We start from the raw sequence: 26109 nt of genomic DNA, 5'->3' as shown, positions 1-26109 counted from the left end.
ATACAGTTTAACATGTGTACTGACGGTGTATAATTCTTCATGTATAATGAGGAAAGCGCAAGGAGGAAATCAAAAGACCACCACAGGTTGACTTGACATTTTGCCCAAGGGCACGCGACGAGAAAATTGTTTGTAAAAAAAAACCTTGGAATATTGTGTAAATATTGTTAATCATCAGTATCATACTCCTTTATATAGATCGGCACTCATTTAAAGTGAACTCAATTCCATACGGCACCCCCAGCCAACTTGTGACAGCATCTTCGTGATTGCCTGTCACCGACAAATGTAAAAATAATACCTGCTTTGTTCCGAGAAATACTACTACAAAACAATGCATATTCACGTAAAATGGTGGTGGTTTGCAAATATTTCCAAACGATTTCTATACGACGGACTTTTTACCTACATTCAGCGCGATTATTCATAAAGTGGTTTTCCAACCCGGAAAAAAAATGCAGCCCTTTAATTTGAGAAAATGAAAAAGAGAGAAAATGCATTCCAAAGTCGTTGTCAACCTTTTTCAACAACTCCAACACTAAGTAATTGATTGATAATTCTACAGGAAGATAGTATAGATAAGGATGCAGTGGGTGTTGTAAATAATGGCCATTGTCCTAATTAATCATTTTAAGGTTCGATTATACTAAACCTGTATCCCAGAATACACGTGTATTTGATACCTAAAATGATCAAGGGAAGGATTGAAACGAAACATTCAGGTATTAAGGAAAGCAGTCGAAATGTTAACACGCTCAAAAATGTAATACTTACAAAAGTTAGAGTATGCTTAGTTAACCGTGAAATAACAAGTGTTTACAGGTGTAATGACTAGATCAACCAGTTGGATGACACAGTGGTTAAAACTCTCACTCCTAATAGGCCATGCTTTGATGCACCAATCAGATCTTAAATATTATAAAGTCTCATAGTATTCCGGTTTCCTCCAATATTCTCTATATATATATTCTTTTATAATTGCGGAAAAAGACTTTTTCATTAAACTATGGTCATCTGTGGCGAGGAGTAACTGCTCTGGAAGTAACTAAGCATTTTATGGAACATTCGTTTTATTCATATTTATTATTACTTGGATTTTACCTACATTTACATGTCGGGTGTAATCAATAAAACAGAAGGCGCTCACCCCTGCGATACACCTGGTCTTTTTCTCCTTGTGCTTTTTCAATAGTATCCATGTATGTCTTTCCTTTATTCATATGTTATATCGATTTTAAGTTCGCATAATACATTTGTTGACACTTTGGTTTATTGATTTTCTTCTCGACGCATTAATGTTTTTTTTGAAACATGGTTCTATTTAAAAGACTGAACATTTTTTCATAGATATTGTATTCTTTACAATACTACCTTAGTATAATGCGTTCTTACATCATGCTCAAATATTTATTTTGATGGCGATACCTGGTTTATAGACAAACTTTATTGTTCGTTGCTTGTTCTTATCCTATACACTTGTTAATACCAAAACACTTCACATGTATCCGTATTCCTTCGAGCCGCGTGCTCAGATATTTACTTATTCTTATTCTGGCCAGTTAATCAAACAGTTAACAAGACATATTGAGTTTTGCAATATTATTGTTTATCAAAAATCTTTCATTTGGTCATGCTAAGGAGGAAGTATTCACATTTTTTATGTCTTTCAACGAAATAGCGAAAGATGAATGTAGTTTGAGCACAAATCTGCACAACAAAATAGCCAATAAATCTGATTTATCTATCTAATATTAACACTATTTTTTTTTATTTATATTTATCATATTCAATTAACACTGAACACCATTATTACAAGTACAAGGCTATAGGATATTTATCTCATATTAAATAGTCGGAGCCATGGCAGTATAATTTTCACGTATTTAGTCTACATTTTATAGCCCATTATATTTGACACGACGGGGTAAGCATATAAGTGTATCTTTCCTGAGAGTTTGTATATGGTAATAACGATGATGGTAAGTAAATCTTTTCTGTGTTACCTACTATTTCGTTAATGACGTAGGCTCTTACAACTGAATTATTTCCAAAGAGTTTGCATTTCATTTTAACCTGTGATAAATATGCTATGAACATAGATATGTTTAAAGACTATAAATCACTACATGGTTACTGATATTATTAACTATTTACCATGTAATCTGTTGTCGAAGTCACTTAATATACATGACAACAATTGTACGAAATGACAAAGACAAAAAACATGTATGACAAAGTGACGTACCTTGTCTTTGAATCAATCTTCGTGTCCTCCACCTCGTCATCTTCATCTAACTCATCGCTGCGCTGCAACAGACATAACGTTTGTTTTTAATCCGCTTTCATTGGTGTAATCCGGAATGCATGTGTCTTGTCACACCGGTTCCGGCGTAACTATTACTTTTTTTGGTGTAAACATTGGAGTATTGACACTCCACTTGATAGACATACAGACATTATCTGATCACATATGTCTAATTTCTTATGTAAATTTACATTTTACATGAATAAATTAGATAAAATACACATATTGTCCAAGGATTTATTTGTTTTAAAATTATAACTGTGAAGATTGTTCAGACATCAAAGTAAGCTATCAACAGATCAAACCTCACTGCTGTGTCTGAAGGAATAGTTATGCGACATCACAATATAATTTCATTCTAATGTAAGAGACACTATTTCATACAACCACCGGGATGCCTATGGTCGATACGAGTTGAACAGGCGTACGCGTATACATACTATTAATCCTTTGATCCTTTGATCCATAAAGTCACATTTAGACTCTTCCAAGACCATGAATTGGACAGTTTACTGTTCAAATCTAGGGGTGAATAAGTAACCCAATGACACAAGATTTGCTATGCTCCTTACAGACTCGTCACTGGTACAGTCGGTGTTTAGCATTCGCCAGACTATCGTTAAATAGACAGTTCCATGGTGATGTCCAGGGCCTTTGTTATACGGTTTTAATCAAACGTCAGACGGCTAAATATTCTATTTGCACATCCTTATTGACAATCTTTACATACTTGAGATATTTAGGAAATAATTAGATACAAAATTGGGTTCACTGTTTTTTGTTTATGTTTTATAGTTTACCTAATGGAAACATAAACCATATAAAATCATACAGTTTACAATATATCAGTTAAGAATTACCATGTTAATTACCTTGCTTATAATGTTTTATTCCTTCGTTTTATGATGCTTTTCAGAATCCAGATGTATGGATACGTAAAATATCAACAAGAAGGAGCACTTGTCAGTATGCAACGTTGCAATGACAAGTTTGTGATAAGAAAGCTATGAACACGCTATGTCTATCGCACCAACTCGACTTTGATCTGAGCTAGTGATATGTTTTCAGACATAGCACATACGTAAGACTAAAAAGCTTTTTGTCACCATTTTGAATTAATTCAGCAAACACGAGAACATACGTTATTAAATGTAAGAAGGTTTGGTTCTGATGTTTCCATCGGCTCTGTGACACGTTTTTATCTTAAGTCACAAACACGCTACGCAAACACCAGTAACGACCGTTAACAGGACAACCCTTACCGGCCAAGCAAACCTGCATGTATTACCGAGCCGACGTCGGTAATGTGAATAGTCTGTATACATTGGTTCTGTTTGAAGAGAAATTTATTACTCGATGATGACGTGTTTATTGTCACTAAACGTATTAACAAATTACAGTGTCTCCACATTAATCTCTTTCGCCGAAATCCTCTTTAGAATACGTACGCATTAATGTAAATATTTACCATATCTTGATGGGTGTTATTGGGAATATACCATTTTTATATGGCAATCAATATGGCATTATTTCAATATTTATTGAATATCATAGTGATTTGTAGTGTATCTATGCCAAGATATTAACATGTAGGTGATGTTTAATGGTTTATCGATGAATACCATATATATTTCACGAATGTGGCGGGCTACCGATGTGTGATGGTATATCCAACCATAAAAATGCAATATATTGTATGGTATTCAACGGCAAAACCATCAATTTTTCTACAGATCACGTATGCAAAGTACCTTCAACAACGACGAAAATGTTACTGTATAAAAATGTGGAATTAATCTGTCGCCATGTTCTAATGATGTCACCTCAACGAAAAGGCTGCGCCATTTGGATTGGCGACTCTAGAAAGGCACTTCTGTAGTTTTCAAATGCTTTCTGGTAAGATTTGCTTAATAGAATATCTACAATGTGTAGTTAATTATCGAACCGTTACGTGTATGAAACAAACGTGTGCCAAAACAACAATTTCTTGTACCGTCACTTCATCTGCAATGGAACAGAGTACCTTTGGCTTTAGTGCAGTTAACCCACTACCTATTTTGCTATATCATATTATACTAATGTAATCTTCCTCTATTGTAACTGTTTAAGATGTTCAATTATGACAATAGACAAGACGACTTGTATTTTAAAATGGGAAGGGATGAAAAAACTGCATTTGATAAGCATATGTAAAGGAATAGCCTTAATCGAAAATACAATCGTGAAGCTGTTAGCACTAGTGATGATTCACACTTCATCTATTGTAAATTGTTGAATATATTTCTACTCACCAACGAACAAAACAGCGGTTTGTGATAAAATGTGATCGACACAAAAGTGATAATGGACAGCACTAACCCCCACGAGACATTCCACCCACGTGACCTTTACGTTGTTAGACAACCCAGTTTGACGCTTTACACGGCTATTATTGTCGGTGTTTTTAGCTTATGATGAAACCCCAGGACGATACGTGAGTGGTATTTGAAATAAACAAGCCTCGAACAAGATACACTGGTTTAGTAATAAACATGTACTTTTACAGATATATTGTATATTTAATGGCGATATTTAACTTATCTAGATGTTCTGGTCATGTAGGATAATGCATCTGAAATAAGAAAACATCTGTCTTTGTGAAATTATTAAACTCTGAGCTAGAGAAAATGACAATCGGACAGTTGGACAGTCCAATGGAAGGCTGTAAAAATATTTCAAGTTATCTGCCGAGTAATGAAATGTCATAATTGTTTTCAATATCAATCCGTGGAGGAATACACTGAGTAAAAGGATGGGATCATATCTTTGATGTAGAGACATTTTCAAAATCAATAAACAAAAATGTATCTGTGCGTTTCTTTCATTTAGTTTAGTAAACATGTTTTACGTTTTTCATTTTAAATACTGGAACCTCCATAGAATAATATTTTCTCATGTAACCTTCCTACATAGAGACACATGTTGGCACCACAGGACCATCCTGATAATATTAGTTTGTTTACGACTAAAGTAATTCCATTTGATCACTTTTCTAGAAACAGCCATTCCATTGATTTGGTTACTACCATATTTTCATTTTTTATTCTGTCGAACGCTGTGACTCAATGTATAAATGCATTTATTTCATGTCCAATTACAAAGCGAAATCTAATGACACGTGAATGTTAACAAAACATCCTGAACTCGTAAATCTTCAAATGATTCGATCACATTTTATATTGATATCGACGTCTTACGGAATAGCTTTAATAAGTCATGTCTGAAAATAAACCCATAGCTTCCGGAACTTTTATGAAAAGATAATTAATCAACAACAGTTCTTTGAGAAGTAAACAATATCGAGTCGTGGGTTCGAATCCCTGATCTCCAATCACAACTCAGTCACTCTTACTTACTGATCTATATGATTAGCAGTAATTCTTGGCACTTGCCTACTACAGTCCAGGGATACTGTTGCATGTATGAAACACTACGACAGAACTCTCCAGTGTTTTTCTTGCAGTGGGAGAGGGATGCTGAACACATGTAATATACATATGAACAGTTACCCTACAAATATTTCATTTTTGGTTATTCAAAAACAATCGTACAAGTCTTACCTTGGTCGCTTGGGGAACATGAGTCCACCGTCGGAGTACCGGCGTTGGTCTCCTGGAGTTAAGTCTTGTCACCGGCTGAAACATGGTCACAGAGAGCCCTTCATCCTGAATTGGCGCGGTAGTAAAACACTTCTATGCCAACTGCATGGCTCAATAATAACACCGCAGCAATGTATCCCATTCCATCATACGGAAACTGACCCTCTTGACCCCGGTTATACAATGACTTTGGCTAGTAGTATGATTTATGACATGATAAATATGTTATTATGAATTATTGATAAGTTTGTTCTTGTGTGCAGTATCGGTACAGTGGCGGTAACGGCTGGTATCTGCCACATCTGTCTATCTTGTGTAAACCAAGTCGCGAGGTGCAACACGCGTACTATGGAACGACTTGTGAATACAATTTACAACTATAAACATTACTATCGGAATAGTTTTGTACAAAGAACTACATTTGATTAACGGAGGCAATAAATAATTCACCTGAATGCATGTCTTTATCCGGGATGCAAAACACGTTTTATGATACGTTTCCAATAATTTGTCCCTTGCGTCTACGAGTGCAGGTAGGTTATGAAAACTGTGTTAAATGGTGGTCAGAAAAATCTCTGCTTGTTATTACGGTAGGTTATAAATATAAAATATTCATCGACTGTATGAAGATCTATATACCTGTAATGGATTGGCGCTATGTCTATTGGGAGTATAAGGTGTACCTTCAGATGTCTATGCGTCACACCCAGGGGCTAATTTTAATTAGTAAATTCATGTACATGGCACACAAAAACCCTATAAAGGAAAATATTGAAACCTGTGATTCACACATAGAAACATTAAAAATAGTATATGGTCACCCTACCCTTTATAACCACTCAATGTTACCCGTCTTGTTAGCTTGCCGATCAAATATCGAAAACAGTTCATCTTCCTTTTTTCATAATTTCAAATGAAAATATAAAACGATAAAATGTTGTCATATTTCACATTCGAAGTAATAATCAATGATGCATAAGAAGCATCGATTTACATCACGGAAAAAATTGAATACAAATACAAGCTTATTAAAATAGGGTGTTTATTGTCAAGCTGACAAATCTGTAAACAACATAGCCGGTAGATAGAAAGTTATCCCCTGCTATGTTGTGTATTGTAAACACGGCTGACTAAATATCAAACGAGAAGCAAACCCAATAGGCGTAGTTAAAACGCGTCTGGGATTGATCTGATATTGAACTGTATATTCCCTTCCCAATTCACCGTGTATCAGTGTATGTAGCTGTACGTACCAGATCGCAACGTTGTACATAGACAAATATCTGTGTAAAACATCGCATAATGGGGTGAAATGAAGATAGATATGTCTCCCAGTATAACAGTCGGAGATGTTACGCAGCGTATTCTGTGAGGACCAGCTGTTTCTCATATAAATGTCGATATGTAGGGTTGTAGCAGCTTTGATTTCTATGGTACGACCTGTTTCAATTGGGTTGATTTTTTTCACAAATTTTAATAGAATGAGAATGAATGACGATTCGTTTATACAAATGAGGTATTCCTGTTACAAGGAAATAAGATAGATTATCAAATCGAAAAAATATCAGGTCTGCAATATGTTTGTTAAAGAAAACACACTACCATGAGAATAAAGTAACATTATAAAGATTGATTGGAAAGGTTCCATTAATATTTTAAGAATTGTTTTGAAGATTTTGAAGATCAGTTGCGGTTCACATGCGGATATGATCGAAACATATATATACATGCTATCTACATTCATATACGTAGATGTATTTCGTCATTTGCGAAGAAATTATTCTCAGATATCACATGAAAGTTCAGCAACTGTCCACTTTAAATGACAAATAATTTTGAAACAGAATATTAGAAAAAAACACATGACATAACAATATACAATGTGAAATTACACCTCATTAATTATAATACTATCTGTCTATCAAAGAACAATTATACACCTACATGTAGATATATGTGTTGTTTGAAACTATATTTAATAGAAAACAGAACTGCAAACTACAAGGTATAACAGTTATGATATGTCATATTTCAATAAATTGATCATCACAGCTTTCAGTTCAGAGAGCGGGTGATGCGGACAACCTCCCTGACAATCTCTCTGAATGTTGTCTATAATATGACATATCAAATAACACACTTTTTTGAACAGCTTCGTATTCATAGCATGCATGCCGTTGTGTTTTACTACTAGTATGCAGTACCTGATATGTATCTGTTTTAGATATTCATTTAACGGTCGGCACAAGGGAGAAAACTGGCAAAGGATAAGTATACACCAAGCACGACACCTGGAAGATCAATTTGTAAAAAGAAAAAGGAAAGGAATACAGATTTCGAGTCTTGGATTTATTTGGATGTCGCCCCTTACGATCATGCAGTAGTACATTTCCCTACAAACGTGAACAAAACAATGATACCAAGCCCATAATGATAAATACCCGGGTTTATTTGAAGGCTATGCTACAAAGAGTTACTTCCCTTGGCTAATCTTTAAGACAAGGAATACTCAGCTGGGCCGTTTTCGTTTATCGCGATTCAACCGATTGGACGAATAGGCCCAAGTTGTGTTACGTATTCATCAGATAATACCAGAAATGACGATTCCACCGAGGTACATATCTGAACTCGACAGGGAACACCATGAAGTTACAATTGTCCAAATCATGCCTAAGGTGAATATTACTTTAGTTCTGTGAAATGTTACCAAACTCTCATAATGTTAATGTGTTTACAGAATCATCGATATTTGAAATATACAACTCCGTAATCAGTCAAACTCAATAACTTGTCTCTTTCAATTGATGCTCAACAACATTCTGCTACTCTACTATCAAATGATGCTCAACAACATTCGGCTACCCTACTATCAAATGATGCTCAACAACATTCGGCTACCCTACTATCAAATGACGAATGTGACATTCGGCTACCCTACTATCAAATGACGGATGTGACATTCGGCTACCCTACTATCAAATGATGCTCAACAACATTCGTCTACCCTACTATCAATTGCTGCTTAACAACATTCGGCTACCCTACTATCAAATGATGCTCAACAACATTCGGCTACCCTACTATCAAATGACGAATGTAACAGCCTTTTTGTCAAAACTATCCAGTATGGTTTCCACAATGTTTAAGTGTTGATTATGTCATATGTCACCTTGTTATAAAATGCTCAATTAGTATTACTGAGATTTTACAAAGTGTATTGTTTCGAGTTTTACAGTTGTTATTTGTTGGTGTAGTATGTATTCGAAATGATAACAGATGAATATAAAAACTATTTTTAATGAATACACAACCATATTACATGCTGGAAATTTCACAATTTCACGAGAAAATGATTTGATGTAAACATCTTGTTATTGAATACTCGGGTCATATTGGTATTGTTAAATCTTTTTAATATTATGCTGTTGGTTTGGCAGTCTAATCAATGAAAAGTTACTTCCCTTCGCCCATCGACAATACAATGGCAAGGGAAACAATTATTTTACTGCCGATGTGATATTGATTTATAACATTTTCACCAGAGAAATATAGAAATTATCTATTTGATGAAAATAGTTTCTTCACTTCGGCCTGGATTTTCGGTTGAACTAAATTATTCAACCTAAGATATCCCCCGACGTACGGAGGAATATAGCAACAACAATCGAGTTTATATTCGGCCAAGGGAGATGCACCGGGTGCGCGTGGTAGAAAAAATAGCAGAGCTCAATTGAAAAACATCATCAGTGATTAGTTTCCCGCGTTAGACTAAGAATACTTTTTTCAGTTATGTAAGTATTGATGACACAGATGTATATGTCATTATTTACTGGTTCTTGTTGTTAGTGTTTCAGTCGTATTCTATTTACTGGTTCTATATCATTTTGCAACTGTGCGGCCTATAGCGCTTGTCAAAATAGAACAAAAAAAAAAACAGTCGTCAGAATAAGCAACCTTCCTCACTTCCGCGTTCGTGTGCATGCGTATCAATTGACATTACATTTGAACGACAATATGGAGACAATTTGTGGGGACTGTTTTAGTTCCAACGGCCTATAGGTCCATCACGTTCGGACTATTAGATGATGACAATTCCTCAAATATTATGATTTTTCGAATCCACTTTGATATTCTTTGTAGAGGTAGAGTTTTCAAATTTCATTACCTTCAATGCATTTAATTTCTGATGGTATCAGGTCTATTTTTAACAGGCACAAAAACGACGAATTTCATGCTTTGCAGCTGAGAAATGATGAACTGGTGAAACCACTCAACGAGGAGCAGTACAAGCTATGTACTTGTAATCAATCAATCAATAAGTCAATCAACCAAATATTCATTTCACTTACGCACTTCTATAAAAGTTATAACATTTTTTTGGGGGAATACACAAGCTACATTTACATTATGTACCAGAGCAGTGGTGACAGACCGGGTAAAAGGTGAGTGAAATATCTGATATAAAAGTATACGATAAAATAGGATAACTGTGTGCTAATGGTACTGAGTATAAAGATGTCGTCTTATTGCATATGTCCAGAAAATAACAAGATTCAATAGTACTGGAAAAATCAGAATGACGCCATTTATGTGGAATGTGGAACTTACCGTTTCATATGCTTGTTGACATTCGATAAACACCTGGTTTGATATGAAAGCTTAATGGTTTCTCAAGTTTAACACAACATAAATAGTTAACATCGGCGATGATTTAGAACATTTAAAACCTATGGATCAGTTAAGATGAAGGCAACATGGAAGCTGATCTTTTGCAGAACACTACTCACACGAAGTTATTGATTTTCATTCTGTAAAGTTTATATGTGATCAATAGACTACTAGATCCTTTTAAACTCCACCTGGAATGTGCTGTATAAGATAATGCTGATTTTGAATGTTCTATGTTTATTTGTTTAATTTCTAAAGAAAGTAACAATCCTTGATGACGAATTGAATGGATTTGTTTAGAATGACAGAGTGGAAAATGAACTAGTTCAAGACAGTATAAGAAAGATACAGAGAAATGACCTTTCTCACGTACTTTTATCACCGACGACATCGTCGTCGTTGTCTCCGTCGTTGTCTCCGTCGTCGTCGTCTCCGTCATCGTCTCCGTCGGCGTCGTCGTCATCGTCGTCGTCGTCTTCCACTATAGAGACAACTGTTCCTCTGACATATACACACAAGCTAACTTAGAAATGTGATGATTACTTTCATATATTTATTTTTCAAAATTTAGGAGTTACATCCATAGCGATTTAAAAACCAATATACACAGATGAAAACTAATTCAAAGGGACGGGAAATCTTCATTTTATGTTTGAGATATTGGTGAAAAAACCCTACAAGTCCATGGCCTGGATTGAACGCAAAGAATGCGATGGAATTTAATTGAAAAAATCACCGTACTTTAATTTAATTGTCCAGCGAGTACTGTGACATGAAAACACTAGGTGTAGCAGGTCAAACAAATCCTCTTTTTAAACGTATGTTGGGGACCGCACCTAAGTTATTGTATGCGTGAATAGTAAGTTTTAAAATTATATTTTCAAACAATTTATCACAAAGCCAAAAATATTTTTAAGTATATGTTTTAGTGCGGAATGCAAGTGCGGATCCGGTTATTGTTTACAGTCATGTTATAGTATCCGTTTAATTTATTAGGCGCCGTAACAGAACTTCCTTTTTCTAGAACATACCTATGCGGCAGGCTTTCCGACTAAGGACAATTGAAAATTTTACCCTCCCACCCACCAAATTAGATTAGAATATTTTCTGGCGCCAGTTTTTCTTTTTACAGATGATGATCGCTCATTCTAACGTCGTGGTATATTGTGTGCTGCTTAGAGAAGAGCACATGGGACTGGTGAGCAGGATCTTAATGGAGAGTATTTCATGTTGAGGACTGTCTGGCATAACATTTCAGATCACCTGTTTCTTTAGCACAGTTCAATGATAAATTGATGCATATCAATTTTATAGTTAGCTGGAAAGTTAATTTGGGTGATTCTTTGTTCCCACTGGTCACTCCAAATATTCTTATATATATTTATATCCCACGACAATAACTTGCCAAGACATTAGTATTAAAGATAAAATTAATTGAATTGTTGTGTTGTGGTTAATTTGTGACTATTTGATAACTGCTTGTAGTCCATTTAACGCATGCACACCAATGGATTACACGAATGGGGTGTGTAGGTATCGCCAAACAGCTATGTGTGTACACTTGTGTTTAAAATACACTTATATAACTCTTAAATTTCATTTAAAGAATGAACAAAGTACAAGATACTGGACGTAATTAGGGCGTATATTCCTCCGCATAAAACAATACATGCTGGCTATCTAGATCTGATTCAAAATGTGGTTAAAAGAAACTAAGAAACAGAAACGAACTGGAATCACAAATAGACATGATGTACATGTTGTAGGTTTTAAATTACGCTGTCGAAACGTGTCAATCACACATTACATGAAGATCGATATCTAATCTAGTTATTGTCAGAATTTGTAACAAAAGGTAGGCGGTTGCGTAAAGAACAAGCGTTGCACTGACATAGATCCGTGGAACAATGCACAAAATCNGTTTAATCCATCATTAACTTTAAATGAACGTTCGAGCAACTGGCCCCAGAACTCTTTTGAATTCCAAATGGCTATAATAAGCAAATCACATGCTGAGGTCACACTTACACGGAAACCCGTATAAGGAACTAGGATATGTCCATAGTGTGCCAACCTGACAAGGTAAGGTAATGTGCTAATTTTCGAAACAATTAACCAATTTGAAGTATAAAATACCTCATAGATTTCAAAGTAACCAGAATGGTTAGTATATTGATGGTAGATGTGCTTTACAAAGAACGTAAATGCAGTAGGGAACGTGTCAAAAGGAAAATCGAAAAAGAGGCGAAGGGTTAAACATCACCAACAGACTAATCATAACGTGGTGAACTAATTTCCTTGTATGTGATACTCCATTGTCATTTACGTTGTATCATGATGTTATTGTCATCACATTTAACATTTTATGAAGTAATTCAAAGTGGTGAATTGAATTGAATTTACGATAAGGTCCTGTTTGAGTTGGGTGGACTGGATGTGCTGTCGAGAATGTGTCTATTGATTCCAATACTAAACTGACAAAAACATAATTGAAGTTCTTCAAAGAAGATAAAATATGAAAATGAACATTGTTAATATTAAACAAGGGTTTAAAACGTAAAGACCCAACCAAACATTTTTGTACAAAGTAAGGGGGAAAATAGAAGATAATTTTACATTTACATTTAAATTGGTTTGGCAAACAGAAAACAATCTGAGATATTATGAAAAGGGAAATTGTTTAAAACGCTTTTGCTTAGTAATTGATTGCAATTATAGAGTGATAACGTTTTAACTATTGTATATGTTCTATGCTAATACAATTCTCTACATATAGCCAAAGGGGGTTTAAAATGTTGGACATTTGATACAATAGACATAAGAACTTAAAGAAATATTACCTTATTTCAGGTATGTGTTGATCATGTACAGCAGCCAAAAGGAGGCCCTTCGAAGGAACCATGTCAGTATAATGGATCAGTTGGATCCCAAAGATGTATCTGATCACTTGCATCAAGATGGCGTACTCACTGAGAGTGATCATGAACTGATCGACACGGGTAAAACCCGGAAGGAACGATGCTGGATGCTATTGGGAATTCTCCCCTCTCGTGGTCCAGTCGCATACAATTCCTTCAAAAACGCTCTTAAACACGGTTATTCACATTTAGAGAAGTTGTTGTCTGAAACAACATCAAGTAATGGCAAGGTAAAAGATGCATGTTTAGACAGCCCTTACCATTTCGGGAGTATTGGAATATGTGCCAAGTGTCAACCTTATATGCCTGCTAACATTGCCAGCCCAGCGTTACAGAATGTACTACATAAGTCCTGCTGCATGGTATTACAGAATGTAGAAGCTAGCGATTTATTAGACTTGCTCTACCAAGAGGCTATATTAGAGAGGAACGACTGTGAATTGATAAAATCAGAAAACACCCGGAAAGACCGATGCGTTGTTCTAATAAGTAAATTATCACAGTGCGCGAAAAGTTACGTTTCGACAGTTTTCACAGAATCATTAAGAAGGAAATATAGTTTCATAACTGACATGCTAGATAACGTCAATAAAGAAGTTTCGGAAGGCTCTCTTCATTTGAGAAGTTCTCCCATCAACGATGAGAGACCATCGTATCCTACGCACCATACAGGGATACACAGGGTTTTGGAAGTCAAACAAACGGAATTGTTTTATCAACCCATTCCGTCCAAAAGTCCAATGTCTTAACCAACAGCATAGAAGAAGTTAACAACAATTTCAAAGAACTGAACTTTAAGGGGAAAACTCAACTCGACAGGACACGCTCAGTTCAGACCCGATTTTGGCAGACAAAATGTTCTCATTCAAAATGTCGTGTTCTATCATCGTATTCAATGGTTCATCAACCAGATACCTGTTTGGCCATTTGCCTAGAGAATCAAGAAAACGTTAAAGTAATTGGAAAGCATGGTACAAGGATTCATCGCAAAAGACATAGAAATCAATCATCCTCATATAAGACTTCAAAGTATATACATCTTGATACATCTCACTGTCAATTATTAAAACAGTCCTTCGAGCTACGTGGTAACGGTCAAGAGACTGTATTCAACTATCTCAGTACTCTAATCAACCAAGGGTCGTACAAAGAGTTTGAGGCGTGCGCTGTCAATATCCGACATAGTCAAGGCAGTAACGTAGACATGATGTGTATTCTAGACTATTTGTTCGCCAGCAGGTTCTTACATACAGCGGATGTATATTCTGCTAAAACCTATATAAAATCTGGACTTAAACTAGCACAAAAGACTCAGTATCCCAAATATTTTACACTAGAACTATTCACCTGTCAAACACGGATGCTAATCATCAAGAAAAAGCTTGGGAAACTTCAGAACGTGCTAGACGATGCTAAAATGATAATAGAGGCTGACCCTACCTGTTGTACAGGTCGAGCTGCCGGCTGGTTGTACATGAATGATGTGAAAAATATAATGGTCCAAATATCCATGTTGAATACCTACAGATCAAATTACCCATTGGTATACGAACATCTATACAAACATGCTAAAGATAGCTGTCAAAAATCACTAGATCATTTTAAACGTGATCAAGGAAAAGATGGGCCTTTCGGGATTGGATTTGCGTTGTGCCGACTGATTATATTGTTACTTCGATGTGGCGATAAGGGTCTTTATAATGAATGCATGACGCCAGACCAAGAAAATGTCGAACTTGCAGGAAAGTATTTGCATCAACTCGAAGATTCGGACATTCCAATTACTGCATTTCTGAAGGTGCCTCTCCTCCTAGCAAAGAGTGACTACTATTATCGCCGTGAACATATACAGAGGGCTCTAGAATACGCACAGGAAGCATTCCAACTAACGGAAAACAACAGTATTTTGGAATATAAGGAACAGGCTCAGAACCGTGTATGTTTTCTCGCTGCGAAGTTGGATGCGGAGGGAAAATAAGTGGATAAAGGAGGAGGCATTGAGGATATAAGTAACGGATAAGTGTGCAAGAGTTATGAACTATATTCAAGCTAAACAAGCTGTAACCTAAGTAAATGATTTCTAAGTGCAATATATACGGGGTATATTTAATTTGTGGAACAAGCAATAAGTGCAGAGATATTAACTTTGTTTGTCTCTCTCTATCGACTTTCAAAGTTTTTCAATGTGTCCTTTCTTCATATTTCAAGTGTGAAGTGAAAAAATGAATGTACCTTCGAAATTAAACTACATCATCCAACAAATACATTTAATAAAAATAAATATATACAGAATATAACGTTCTCCTTCTGATTGCTGGGTCTAAGCTATTAAGAGTTACCTTCCTTTATGAGGCTAACTGATGCCAAGTGAACACTTAATTAATATTGTATAGTCAAGTAAATGAGTTAAAAAATCCTCATAACGGAGATAAAATTGACATTTTAACTATTTGTAAAGTTTGAAATTACCAAATGATGTTTATATTTTTGCCATTAATGAGGTAAACAGGTTTTATTAAAATTTATTACAGAGAAAACAGAGTCTTGTCTATATACGATTATGTGAATGTGTCTTCAGCCAAAAAATTAAAAGGTCCACAAAAATGTAATACACATACATGTACCAAGCCGTACATAATGCAAGACACATTTTATTGCCTGATGAATAACTCATTCAAATCTTGCTGTTTTATTTGCATTGATCAAATATTAGATAGTGGTCATATAAGGTATTTAAAATAACACAATCGACTGTATATGTTTCATTGAAATAGTATGAGCACCGGTATTTAATCGTGGCTATACAAGATCAATATCCCACACCTACGCAGCACTTGAATGAAGAACTACACGTAGCTACACGGCCACTTGTCATAGAAATATTTATAATCAAACCGTATAGTGATTCCTTCGGTGTGGTTGTAAGGCTATATTTGGAGTTTTTTGTGCTCTTATCTCGTCATTGTACACGTGTACACTCATTACAGTGTGTGTAGCCAGCAAAAAAGTGCATACATTTTTGTCTTGCGTGTTATATAATGTATAAAATCTAGAATTTTGGTATTTATTAACCAACATTTATAATAATGGGCGTGTCGAGCAACAAAGCCGACAGGTGTTTTATTTCAAATGAGACTAAAAAGTAAATATTAGCGCGAGAATATTAAAAACTGTATTGTATGTTACCCAATAATCCGTGTAATATATTTACCTATCTGGTCCGAGAAAAGGAGAACGTACATGGTATGTATTTCTTTACAAGCGTCCTTACTTTGAAGTTATAAATAACGATAACTCATTGATATTTCCAGGAAAAGAAAAGATATTTTCAAAAAGCAACCAGACATATCACTATCATGTGAATAAACTATAAAAAGGGGTGGGTTTGTAATTCAGAGAATCGTAAATCCTATCTCTGGTATATGCGAGTAATCACTCATGCATAATACAGAGAAACGTAAATCCCATCTCTGGTGTATGCGAGTAGTCACTCATTCATAATACAGAGAATCGTAAATCCTATCTCTGGTGTATGCGAGTAATCACTCATGCATATTACAGAGAATCGTAAATCCTACCTCTGGTGTATGCGAGTAGTCACTCATGCATAACACAATGGTTACATCATTTAGGAATCTCATCACAAAAGTTACAAAATCTTCGACGTTCGCGATAAATTGCTAAATCCTTTTTGTTAAATCAGCTACTGTGGGCGTTTTCTATGCTATGGAAAGAACTTATAGGTGTATGTGTATCAATACTTATATGGGTGTATGTGTATAAAGTGTGTTATATACCTAAATACCATGAATCATGAAGAAAATCGATATTTGGTGTTTTAGTAGCTATTAACCGCTCTAGGTTATGGAAGTGCATAATATTGGTGTATGTGTGTGAAAGCCTATCACAGACGCACAACATGTATGCAATAACCAAACAAAATCAAACACTCGATCGCAAACCGTATGATTATCATTAGAACTGTAAGGTATATATTTGGTATAATTTAATGGTATAATGAACGATCATCTTTGTAAAGTGGCTGTTTTAACAGTGACTAATACATGCTTAAAATGGGTAAAATATGAAAACTGCATCAAATATCATAAGCTTCTTTCATGTCCATGGGTGAAGGATAGGTAGGTTTTCAAATTGGGTAAAACCCGAAGCTTTCCCTTTCCTTGGAATTTCCCTATCCTACACCCTTGGACATGAAAGAGTATTTTTCTCTCATTCCAACAACCAGAATAAGCTCTGAAACCATGACAATGCGTTTGGACTGGGTACCGTTTTGAAAATATCTCAATTTCCCCCCGAGCTCTTTTGACGAAAACGAATTCGTCAGCAAAATTTAGGATACCCCATATTTGCAAACAATGTCCGAGCAGAAAAATAATCTCATCTTTCTAACGTGTATGGTAGATATATCGTAAAAGGTTTTAATTTCATCACGTTGCCTTTGCGGCATCGGTGTTTTTCCAAATTAGTGACGTCACGTCATTGTTAGTCAATTTGACGCCACGCCCATATAAGATAGACTTAGCAGGCTTTATTATCTTGCATGGCCAGTGTTATTTTACATGACTGGATATGAGAGTAATATATATGCTTCTCCTGGTTGAATAGTTAAAATTCCAAATTACATTTTTTCCCATATATTTGAAGTTATCAATTCAGTTGTTGCACCAAAACAAACGTTGTAAATGCTAGCAGTACTGCTACGTATGTCTAGCAAGTTGATCATGACCATTAGGACAAGTCAAATATGATCCTCCTTATTACATTTTAATTGTACAATTGAAATGATAACAATGGATAGAAACCTTGACACTGTGGCAGTACAAAGACATGACTCACTGTCGATAAAATAGTGATTCGGGTTAAGTATTAATTAAGTATAATATTCCGTCTTTGCGTATTGCAGAGTTATCTTCTCTTGGGAGCAGGTATTGATTGTTACGTCACTTGTTTGTGACAGTAGCGTCATCAGTTTTTGAGAAAACGACGTAATTTTCTCGCACAAACCAATGACGTAACAATCAATACCTGCTCCCAAGTGAAGATAACTCTGCAATACGCAAAGACGGAATATTCCATTTAGTGAAATCGCTCGGTGTTTATGTGGGTAATGGAAACCAGTTAAAAATTGTCATATTTAGGTTTTAAGATGTGTGTTTTTATTTTACATTTTTATTGTGATGGATATTTGTTCAAGATTTTGTAACTAAAGAATGAGTTGTAACAAAACATTTACATAGGAATTGATTTTACATTAGAGCATATCGTTATTTTTTTCATGTAAATATATACAAGATGGGATTTAATAATCGAATAGAAATAGCTCCCTAATGCAAACATAATTATGCAGTAATGTTAGACTAAAGTTAAAGGATGTGAATATAAACAATCATTCGTGCATGACCAGGTATCAAGGTGACTAGTTATTATTATATAACATCTGGACTAAACTTAAAGGATGAGAACATAAACAATCATTCATGCATGACCAGGTATCAAGGTGACTAGTAATTATTATATAACAACTCGACTAAAGTTAAAGGATGTGAATATAAACAATCATTCGTGCATGACCAGGTATCAAGGTAACTAGTTATTATTATATAACAACTCGATATTTGCAGTTGGAACAACTATTTGTATGTATCTAGTTATTTTTTGGCAATATGCTGATCATGTTAAATTAAAGTCTACCTGCCATTCGCAATAAGGCGGATGCTTACCTGCATAGTTTTACTTGTTAACGTATTGTATTTATACAATAAGTGTAGCGTAAAGCCCAATGCCCATTACAGAGTTGTTCATCTGAAGTGTATGTGTTGGAAAGATAGGGCTAAATAGTTCAAACATATGTCATATTCGTTTTTAAACAATATATTACAAAGATTAACAAATGTTTGTGATGCCTTTGTGAGCTTATATATGATTTAAAGAAACTACATCACAAGTAATTCGAGGAGTTAATGAGAAAGGAAAGAAACGTTAACATACATTGAAATTTGTTTAGAAAAAAACTATCAATACAATAAGCCTATGCTTACGTAATCGTTTTATTGAAATATTTAGCGAGGGCATCAACATAAACCGTCGTAAAAACTACGCAGATAGTTTAAATAACATCCGGTATGTCGTTATCACTAGAGTGTGGCCCGAGACGAACTATTGTGTTGATGTGGACGTAGTGGTAATGTGTAAGTGAAACTTTACAAGTTTTGCTGGCGGAAGTAGGCCAACCACACTCATTTGTAAAAACCTAACTACTCAACCTTCACCTTCTCTTTTCGCGTTTAAACAGCGTACTAATGGATATCAATTATTTATGATGAGTATCTAACGTACAGGAAGGTGTCTCGTGGATAGCCGGATTTGTGATAAAGTGTATATGATCTAAGAGCAGGTTTGTCATTTTGATATTGTGTTATATAACATAGTTCACCTCAAATCTTACCAGTGTTAAGATTAACCCAGTGTAATGGGATGTAACAACATGATAGTTTCCCACATGTGTCAGAGTAGGCTTAACAATGCATCTCGTCTATATGAAGATACATCATGGACACGTGTATTATAGTTTTTCCTGTATTTTATAATATATGCTGCTTTGAATCCCGTCTCAATGAATATATATAGCGATATAGGTGTATGGTATTTCTCATGTGTGTTATAACATACTAAAATTTCGCCTGTATTATTTACTCAAGATTTTGTAACTAAAGAAGGTGAACAAAGGAACACTTGAGTTGTAATTGATGTCATTCAGTGCAGACATAAAACAATACATTAGTGCTATATTTAAAAAAAACCTCATTAATTACATCTCATTTATTTTCATGTGAAAAGCTATAAGAAATCGCTCTCTGACAGAAACTTTGTTTTTTTTCAGTATCAGTATTCGTCATACATATATATTAACAACTTAGTATGCATTCACTTTTTTGATATAAAAATAGACTTCCGGATATTCTTGTCCGTACTCTATTCTAATTATTATTATTAATAATAATCAACGAAACTAATCAATGCATTAAGATAAGTCTTATGATAAAAGAACTTAGAATCAGGAAAAGGATATGAATGCAGATTATCACTCATGCATAACATAGATCAAAGTGACTAATTACACCAGGTAAGATAGTATGACATAACAAGTAGCCAAGTGTATGTTATAGGAAGTCCATGGAAAGGTAAATGACGGGTTATTTTGTGTGTGTATAATGCCATATAGATAATCAACTATCGCCTGTATGGGGATGAATTTAGCACCGTTATGTGGTTATAAAGTTTCTTATGTGTATAATGACAAACATTACATTGAATATCGTCTATATGAAGATCCGGGCCAGGGTTAAGGGTATGAGAGTATCCCATGCGTATTGTAGCATATGGTCACTTTTTGTAGTTTGATTCACCATGGAGTGGTCAATGTCCATGATGACATGTGATAAGAAAAATTGATAAACAACATTGAAACTCGTCTATATGGAAATTCAGCATGTATACGTATATGAAATTTCCCCATGTATATTATGATATAGGTTACATGGAATGTCGTCTCTACGAAAATATAGCATCAAAATGTGTATGTCAGTTTTCAAGTATATCGCGACATGAACTTCATTGAATCGCTTGTATTTAGATATATTTAGCATGGATACGTAATTATAGTTTCCAATAATTATAAGATATATGCTACAATGCATCCTGTCTTTTTGAAAAGGTGTCAATTTAAAAGTTCATTATCATACTAAAATATGATATGTTTGTATATGTTCAGATTGTTGTATTTAACATGTATACTGTCCAAATATTTTTGTTTAATTTTGATATTTTAAATCACCTTAATAATAAGGCAAGGGAAATTTAACATTTGTCACTTTATTTTAGGTCAGATAATAATGCTCCACAATCAAAAGGACATCCTAAGGAGGAATCATGTTGCTCTGGTAGATGAGGTGGATCCCAACGATGTGTTCGATCAATTGCAACAAGATGGAGTATTAACTGAGAGCGACCACGAACTTATCAACACCGGAACAACCCGGAGGGAACGATGTCAAAAGTTACTTGGAATTCTTCCAACTCGTGGCCCGATTGCATACAGTTCCTTTAAGAATGCTTTAAAACAAAGCTATTCACACCTTGACATATTGTTACTTGACGGAACAGGAAGTACTAGGAATACATATGAATGTGTTGATAGCTGTACCAACATCAGCAGTAGCTCAACAACGAAGGAAATTCATTATAGGATATGTTTGAAATGTCAGCCTTGTATTCCTTCTTACATTGCTGACCCCAGTTTAAGGCGAGCAATACATCAAAATTGTTGCTTGATATTTGAAAATGTAGAAGCAAATGATTTATTAGATTTGCTCTACCAAGAGTCTATATTAGAAGGAAACGACTGTGAATGCATAAAATCTGAAAAAACCCGAAGGAACAGATGCATTACCTTAATAAGGGAACTATCAAAGTGCCTTGACAATAACGTTTTCGTTCTTTTTATAGAGTCACTGCGGAGAAAGTACGGTTACATAGCCAACAAGCTAGTGGAAACAAATCAAGAGGATTCGGAAAGACGTGATCATTCTGGAGAATCCGTCTCCATCAATGAAGGATGTTCGTATCCCATTCTCCGTGAAGTGATACGTAGGGGTCTTCGAGTCAATAAAGCAGTGCAATCTACGTCAACACTTCCCATCCCTAAAGTCGATACTTACTTCTTGACAAACGTAATCGAAAAAGGTTGTTATAATATTGACAAATTGGGGTCTATGGCAACATCCCACTTCGATGATTCAAATACTGTTGATGATCGATGTTGTCAGGCAACAAATTCTCATACAAACTATTACGTTCCATCGAAAGACAGGGATTTGGGCCAAATGCTTTCGGATACCTCCAAAGAGGACAATATATGTCGAACGCAAGTCACAAGGAATAAACACAAAAGACCAGAAACTGGAATTCCTCCACCTAAACTTACGGAATACAAACCGTTTCATACAACGAATTGTCGGAGTTTAACACAGTTGTACGATTCACATAGTAAAGGTCAAGATATTGTCTTCAACTCTCTGAGTACATTAATCAACCAAGGACAATATGAACAATTCGAGTCGTGCGCTGTGAATATCCGCCAAAGGCAAGGAAAAGCTTCAGATGTAATGTGTATTCTTGACTATCTGTTCGCCAGCAGATTCTTACATGCAGCGGATGTGAAGACTGCAAATAGATATATAAAATCTGGACTTCAACTAGCACAAAAAACAAATAATCCAAAATATTTTACTTTAGAACTGTTAACCTCTCAAACGCGGATGTTTAGCATCAAGAAAAAGTATGAAAAGTTACAAAGGACATTAGATGACGCCAAAATGATAATCGAGGCAGACCCTACCTGTTGTACAGGGCGAGCCGCCGGTTGGTTGTATATGAATGATGTCAAACATATCATGGTTCAAATATCAATGCTAAACGCGAACAGATCAAACTATCCGTCAGTTTACGAACATCTCCACAAGCAAGCAAAGGAAAGCTGTCAGAAATCATTGGATCATTTTAAAAGGGAAAAGGGAAACGATGGGCCATTTGGATTCGGATTTGCTTTGTGTCGACTGATCATATTGTTACTTCGGTGTGGGGACAGGGGTCTATATAAAATTAGCGTGCCTCCTAGTTGTGAGGAAATTGAACTTACTGGAAGGTACCTGCACCAACTTGAAGACTCGGATATTCCTATTACCACATTTTTAAAAGTTCCTTTCCTTCTAGCAAAGAGTGATTATCAATATCGTCGTAATAACTTGCTCAGAGCTTTAGAATACGCTGAAGAGGCATTCGTTCTCATAACAAACAAAAACATTTTAGAGTTTAGGGAACAGGCTCAAAATCGAGTGCGTTTACTCCGTACAAAGATTGATGCCGAAATGCAGTACAGGGAATAGTCTGTAAGGAAGCCTTAGTATATGGAAGGGATGAACAACCATAGAAAAGAGTTTTGTAAGGACATCGTCCATTTGATGATTCAATATTTCCATTATTCTTTGATCAGTTCTTAAATAACAGCAAGGACTTTTACAGCTGGTTATTTCCGGTCTTTCCGTTTGCAGTTCTTGAATGGTTTCTGATTGAGGTTCTCTGCCGGACATCCTCGATAATCCAGGGCTTACGCTCACTTTCGCTCTCTGCACCCCTGGACTATGACATAGCATAATGGAAGGCTCAGTGTGCACCACCTTGTGGATGAACAAAACGACTATTTAGATGTACATTAAAAGAATATGTCGGTCGCGTAACGGTAGCTTTGAAGCCAAGAATTTCTCCTCTATAATCGTCAAAAGACAGTTGTCAGCCTAGTGATTGGTCAGGTTTTTGTTTTTAACTGAGACCAATCAAATAGCTAGACGCGTGCCTTCAGTTTTGCTATGTCATATTTCATGGAGTATCGAGGATGGCCGCCGGACGGGAAGGATCTTGATCCTGAAAAAATGTCTAATTGGTAAAACAGTTTATTTGAACTGTATTTAGAACCAAATAGGACTACAAAGGTTTTGGTAAATATAAAAATTGAAATATATCTCTTTTACTATTAATGATGCTATGAAACACAGTTCCATTCAAACGTATTCTCCACGCGCAACATGGAATATGTTTGAATGGAATTGTTTTTCATACCATCATAAATGTAAAAAAAGGTTCAATACATAGGCCTTATACGTGTCCTTTCTAAGTGTCATATATGTTTCTGTATGTATTTTAGGATAGCACTCGCTATGAACATATTGATTCATGATATTTATTCCGTCCATACCATGATCCTATAATAACACTGATTACCTGTGATTTACCGTTCATAGTAGAATGCATGTGGACCTCCAGTGCATGTTTTTGCACATGCTCAAAGACAAAATAGATTGATAAACGTAGTGATACCGTATTTTTTTGCATATTTCCCGCAGGCTATACGGTTCTAAACATTGAAAAATGTGACGATCAAAAAACTGTAAACAATGCGGGTTATGTGATATCTTTCAAATCCAAAATATTACCCGTCTTAAAATTATAAGCAATGAACAACAAGATTATAGAAGTTCTTAAATTGTATCATCAACGTAAGCATGACAATTCATTCACATTATCGACACTGTTTTACATCGTCCGTGGTAGTACTAAAAGTCGCCATGACTGTTTACATTAAAATAGTGAATGACGCTATTGGTATACCAAGGATATATTTAGTAAAACGAGTTATAAATATACCTAAATCGAAAGCATCGATCACTAATTTTGTTACATAACTACAGTGAAGGGGAGATGAGAGTTGCATACATGTATATGAAATTGAAAGTGAACTTGATATCCAATACGTATGATATATTTATGTAGTAGGTAACCCGCGGGCAATCTGCGGGGGCGGGCAATCAGCAGACTCTCTTTCCTAAACATGATTTTTTTTCAGGTGTGCGCGGAACAAAAATGAGCGGGTAATACGCAAGAAACTGCGGTACTATTATGTTAACAAGAGAAAGATGCAAAGGATCTTTTGGCAATTATCAAAGACAGTCTTTCATAAAAATAAAACACTTTTGAAATGCTTTTAATCGTTGCTAAAATATTTTTTTATTGATTTTTTTTCTCTTACAAACAACACATATCACTATATTTTCGACAACCGGGATATGGAGAAACACATTGCTGGTAGTATGTTCATCTAATACAAACACAATTATGATTTACTGTATAGCGGCTATATTTGGCTTTTTATATATATATATTTTCGCTATATTCCCGTTTCGACTAAAACCGTGAATTCTAAACACCAGCGAAATATTTAGCACGTCACTGACGTTATGGAGAAGTGTCATAGTACCGTATCATTAAATGATGAAAATATAGCTCAACAACGTTACATAAATTTAAAGTACATTTTAATCAACTAAAATATAGAAAAAATATCGATATGAAACATATTCCGATAAAGGATAAATATAAGTTACTGACCTGCTCACAGACCTGCCTGTTCAAATGCCCTTTTTTTTTTACAACACACGATTTCTCTATTACTGACTCTTATTACGTATACCAGTACTTACTGACGAACGATATCTACCCAAAGACACGTTTACCTATACCGTTGTATCAGCCCCAATACAGTTAAGGACAACACACTGCCTGACCCTAACGACGTGAAACTTGCTGGACGGTATATAACGAGCTCGAGAATCCCGATATTCCGTTTTCGACTTTTCTGAAAGATGCTGTTCTCCTAGCAAAAATTGACTACAGGTATCGTCGTGAAAACAAGCTATGCTCACTGGAACGTGCCAAAGAGTCTTTGGAGCTATCTATCTGTATGTGAACTCACCCTTGCGAGTTTAGCGAAATGTTAACCGGTGCGTTCTTGTGTTCTCGGGGCGACTATGAGACAACCATGATCTACTGCTTTTAATGCATTACATGATGTTTAAAGTTTGAAATAAAGCATTTGTTACGCAAAATGCGGACTTGTATAAAAATAAACAACAGTTTGATAAGTTATCATCTGATTATAATGTTATTA

At 35.3% G+C, this 26109-nt stretch overlaps 2 protein-coding genes across 3 annotated transcripts; both read left to right on the top strand.

Annotated features, from left to right (window-relative positions):
• The first annotated feature begins 12630 nt into the window (after nt 1-12630).
• LOC110456945 lies at nt 12631-15801 on the top strand. The gene is made up of 2 exons (XM_021508018.1): nt 12631-12693; nt 13462-15801. The coding sequence occupies exon 2, from the start codon at nt 14425-14427 to the stop codon at nt 15505-15507; it is 1083 nt and encodes a 360-aa protein (XP_021363693.1). The 5' UTR covers nt 12631-12693; nt 13462-14424; the 3' UTR covers nt 15508-15801.
• A 3879-nt stretch (nt 15802-19680) lies between these two features.
• Nucleotides 19681-25145, top strand: LOC110456944. Of its 2 annotated transcripts, none has more exons than XM_021508016.1 (2): nt 19681-19738; nt 21432-25145. In XM_021508016.1, the coding sequence occupies exons 1-2, from the start codon at nt 19735-19737 to the stop codon at nt 23492-23494; spliced, it is 2067 nt and encodes a 688-aa protein (XP_021363691.1). In that variant the 5' UTR covers nt 19681-19734; the 3' UTR covers nt 23495-25145. The 2 variants fall into 2 exon arrangements, with proteins under 2 accessions (XP_021363691.1, XP_021363692.1); XM_021508017.1 differs by lacking the exon at nt 19681-19738 and adding an exon at nt 19749-19944.
• The last annotated feature ends 964 nt before the right edge of the window (nt 25146-26109 follow it).

The sequence above is a fragment of the Mizuhopecten yessoensis genome, unplaced genomic scaffold (genome assembly GCF_002113885.1).
Source record: "Mizuhopecten yessoensis strain PY_sf001 unplaced genomic scaffold, ASM211388v2 scaffold8963, whole genome shotgun sequence".
NCBI lineage: Eukaryota > Metazoa > Mollusca > Bivalvia > Pectinida > Pectinidae > Mizuhopecten > Mizuhopecten yessoensis.
The sequence above is the reverse complement of the archived record's forward strand: the minus strand, read 5'-3'. Positions and strand labels throughout refer to the sequence as shown.

Bases quoted from the DNA above. Each gene is read 5' to 3' on its own strand.
- LOC110456945 (XM_021508018.1), top strand. From the start codon at position 14,425: ATGGTTCATCAACCAGATACCTGTTTGGCCATTTGCCTAGAGAATCAA.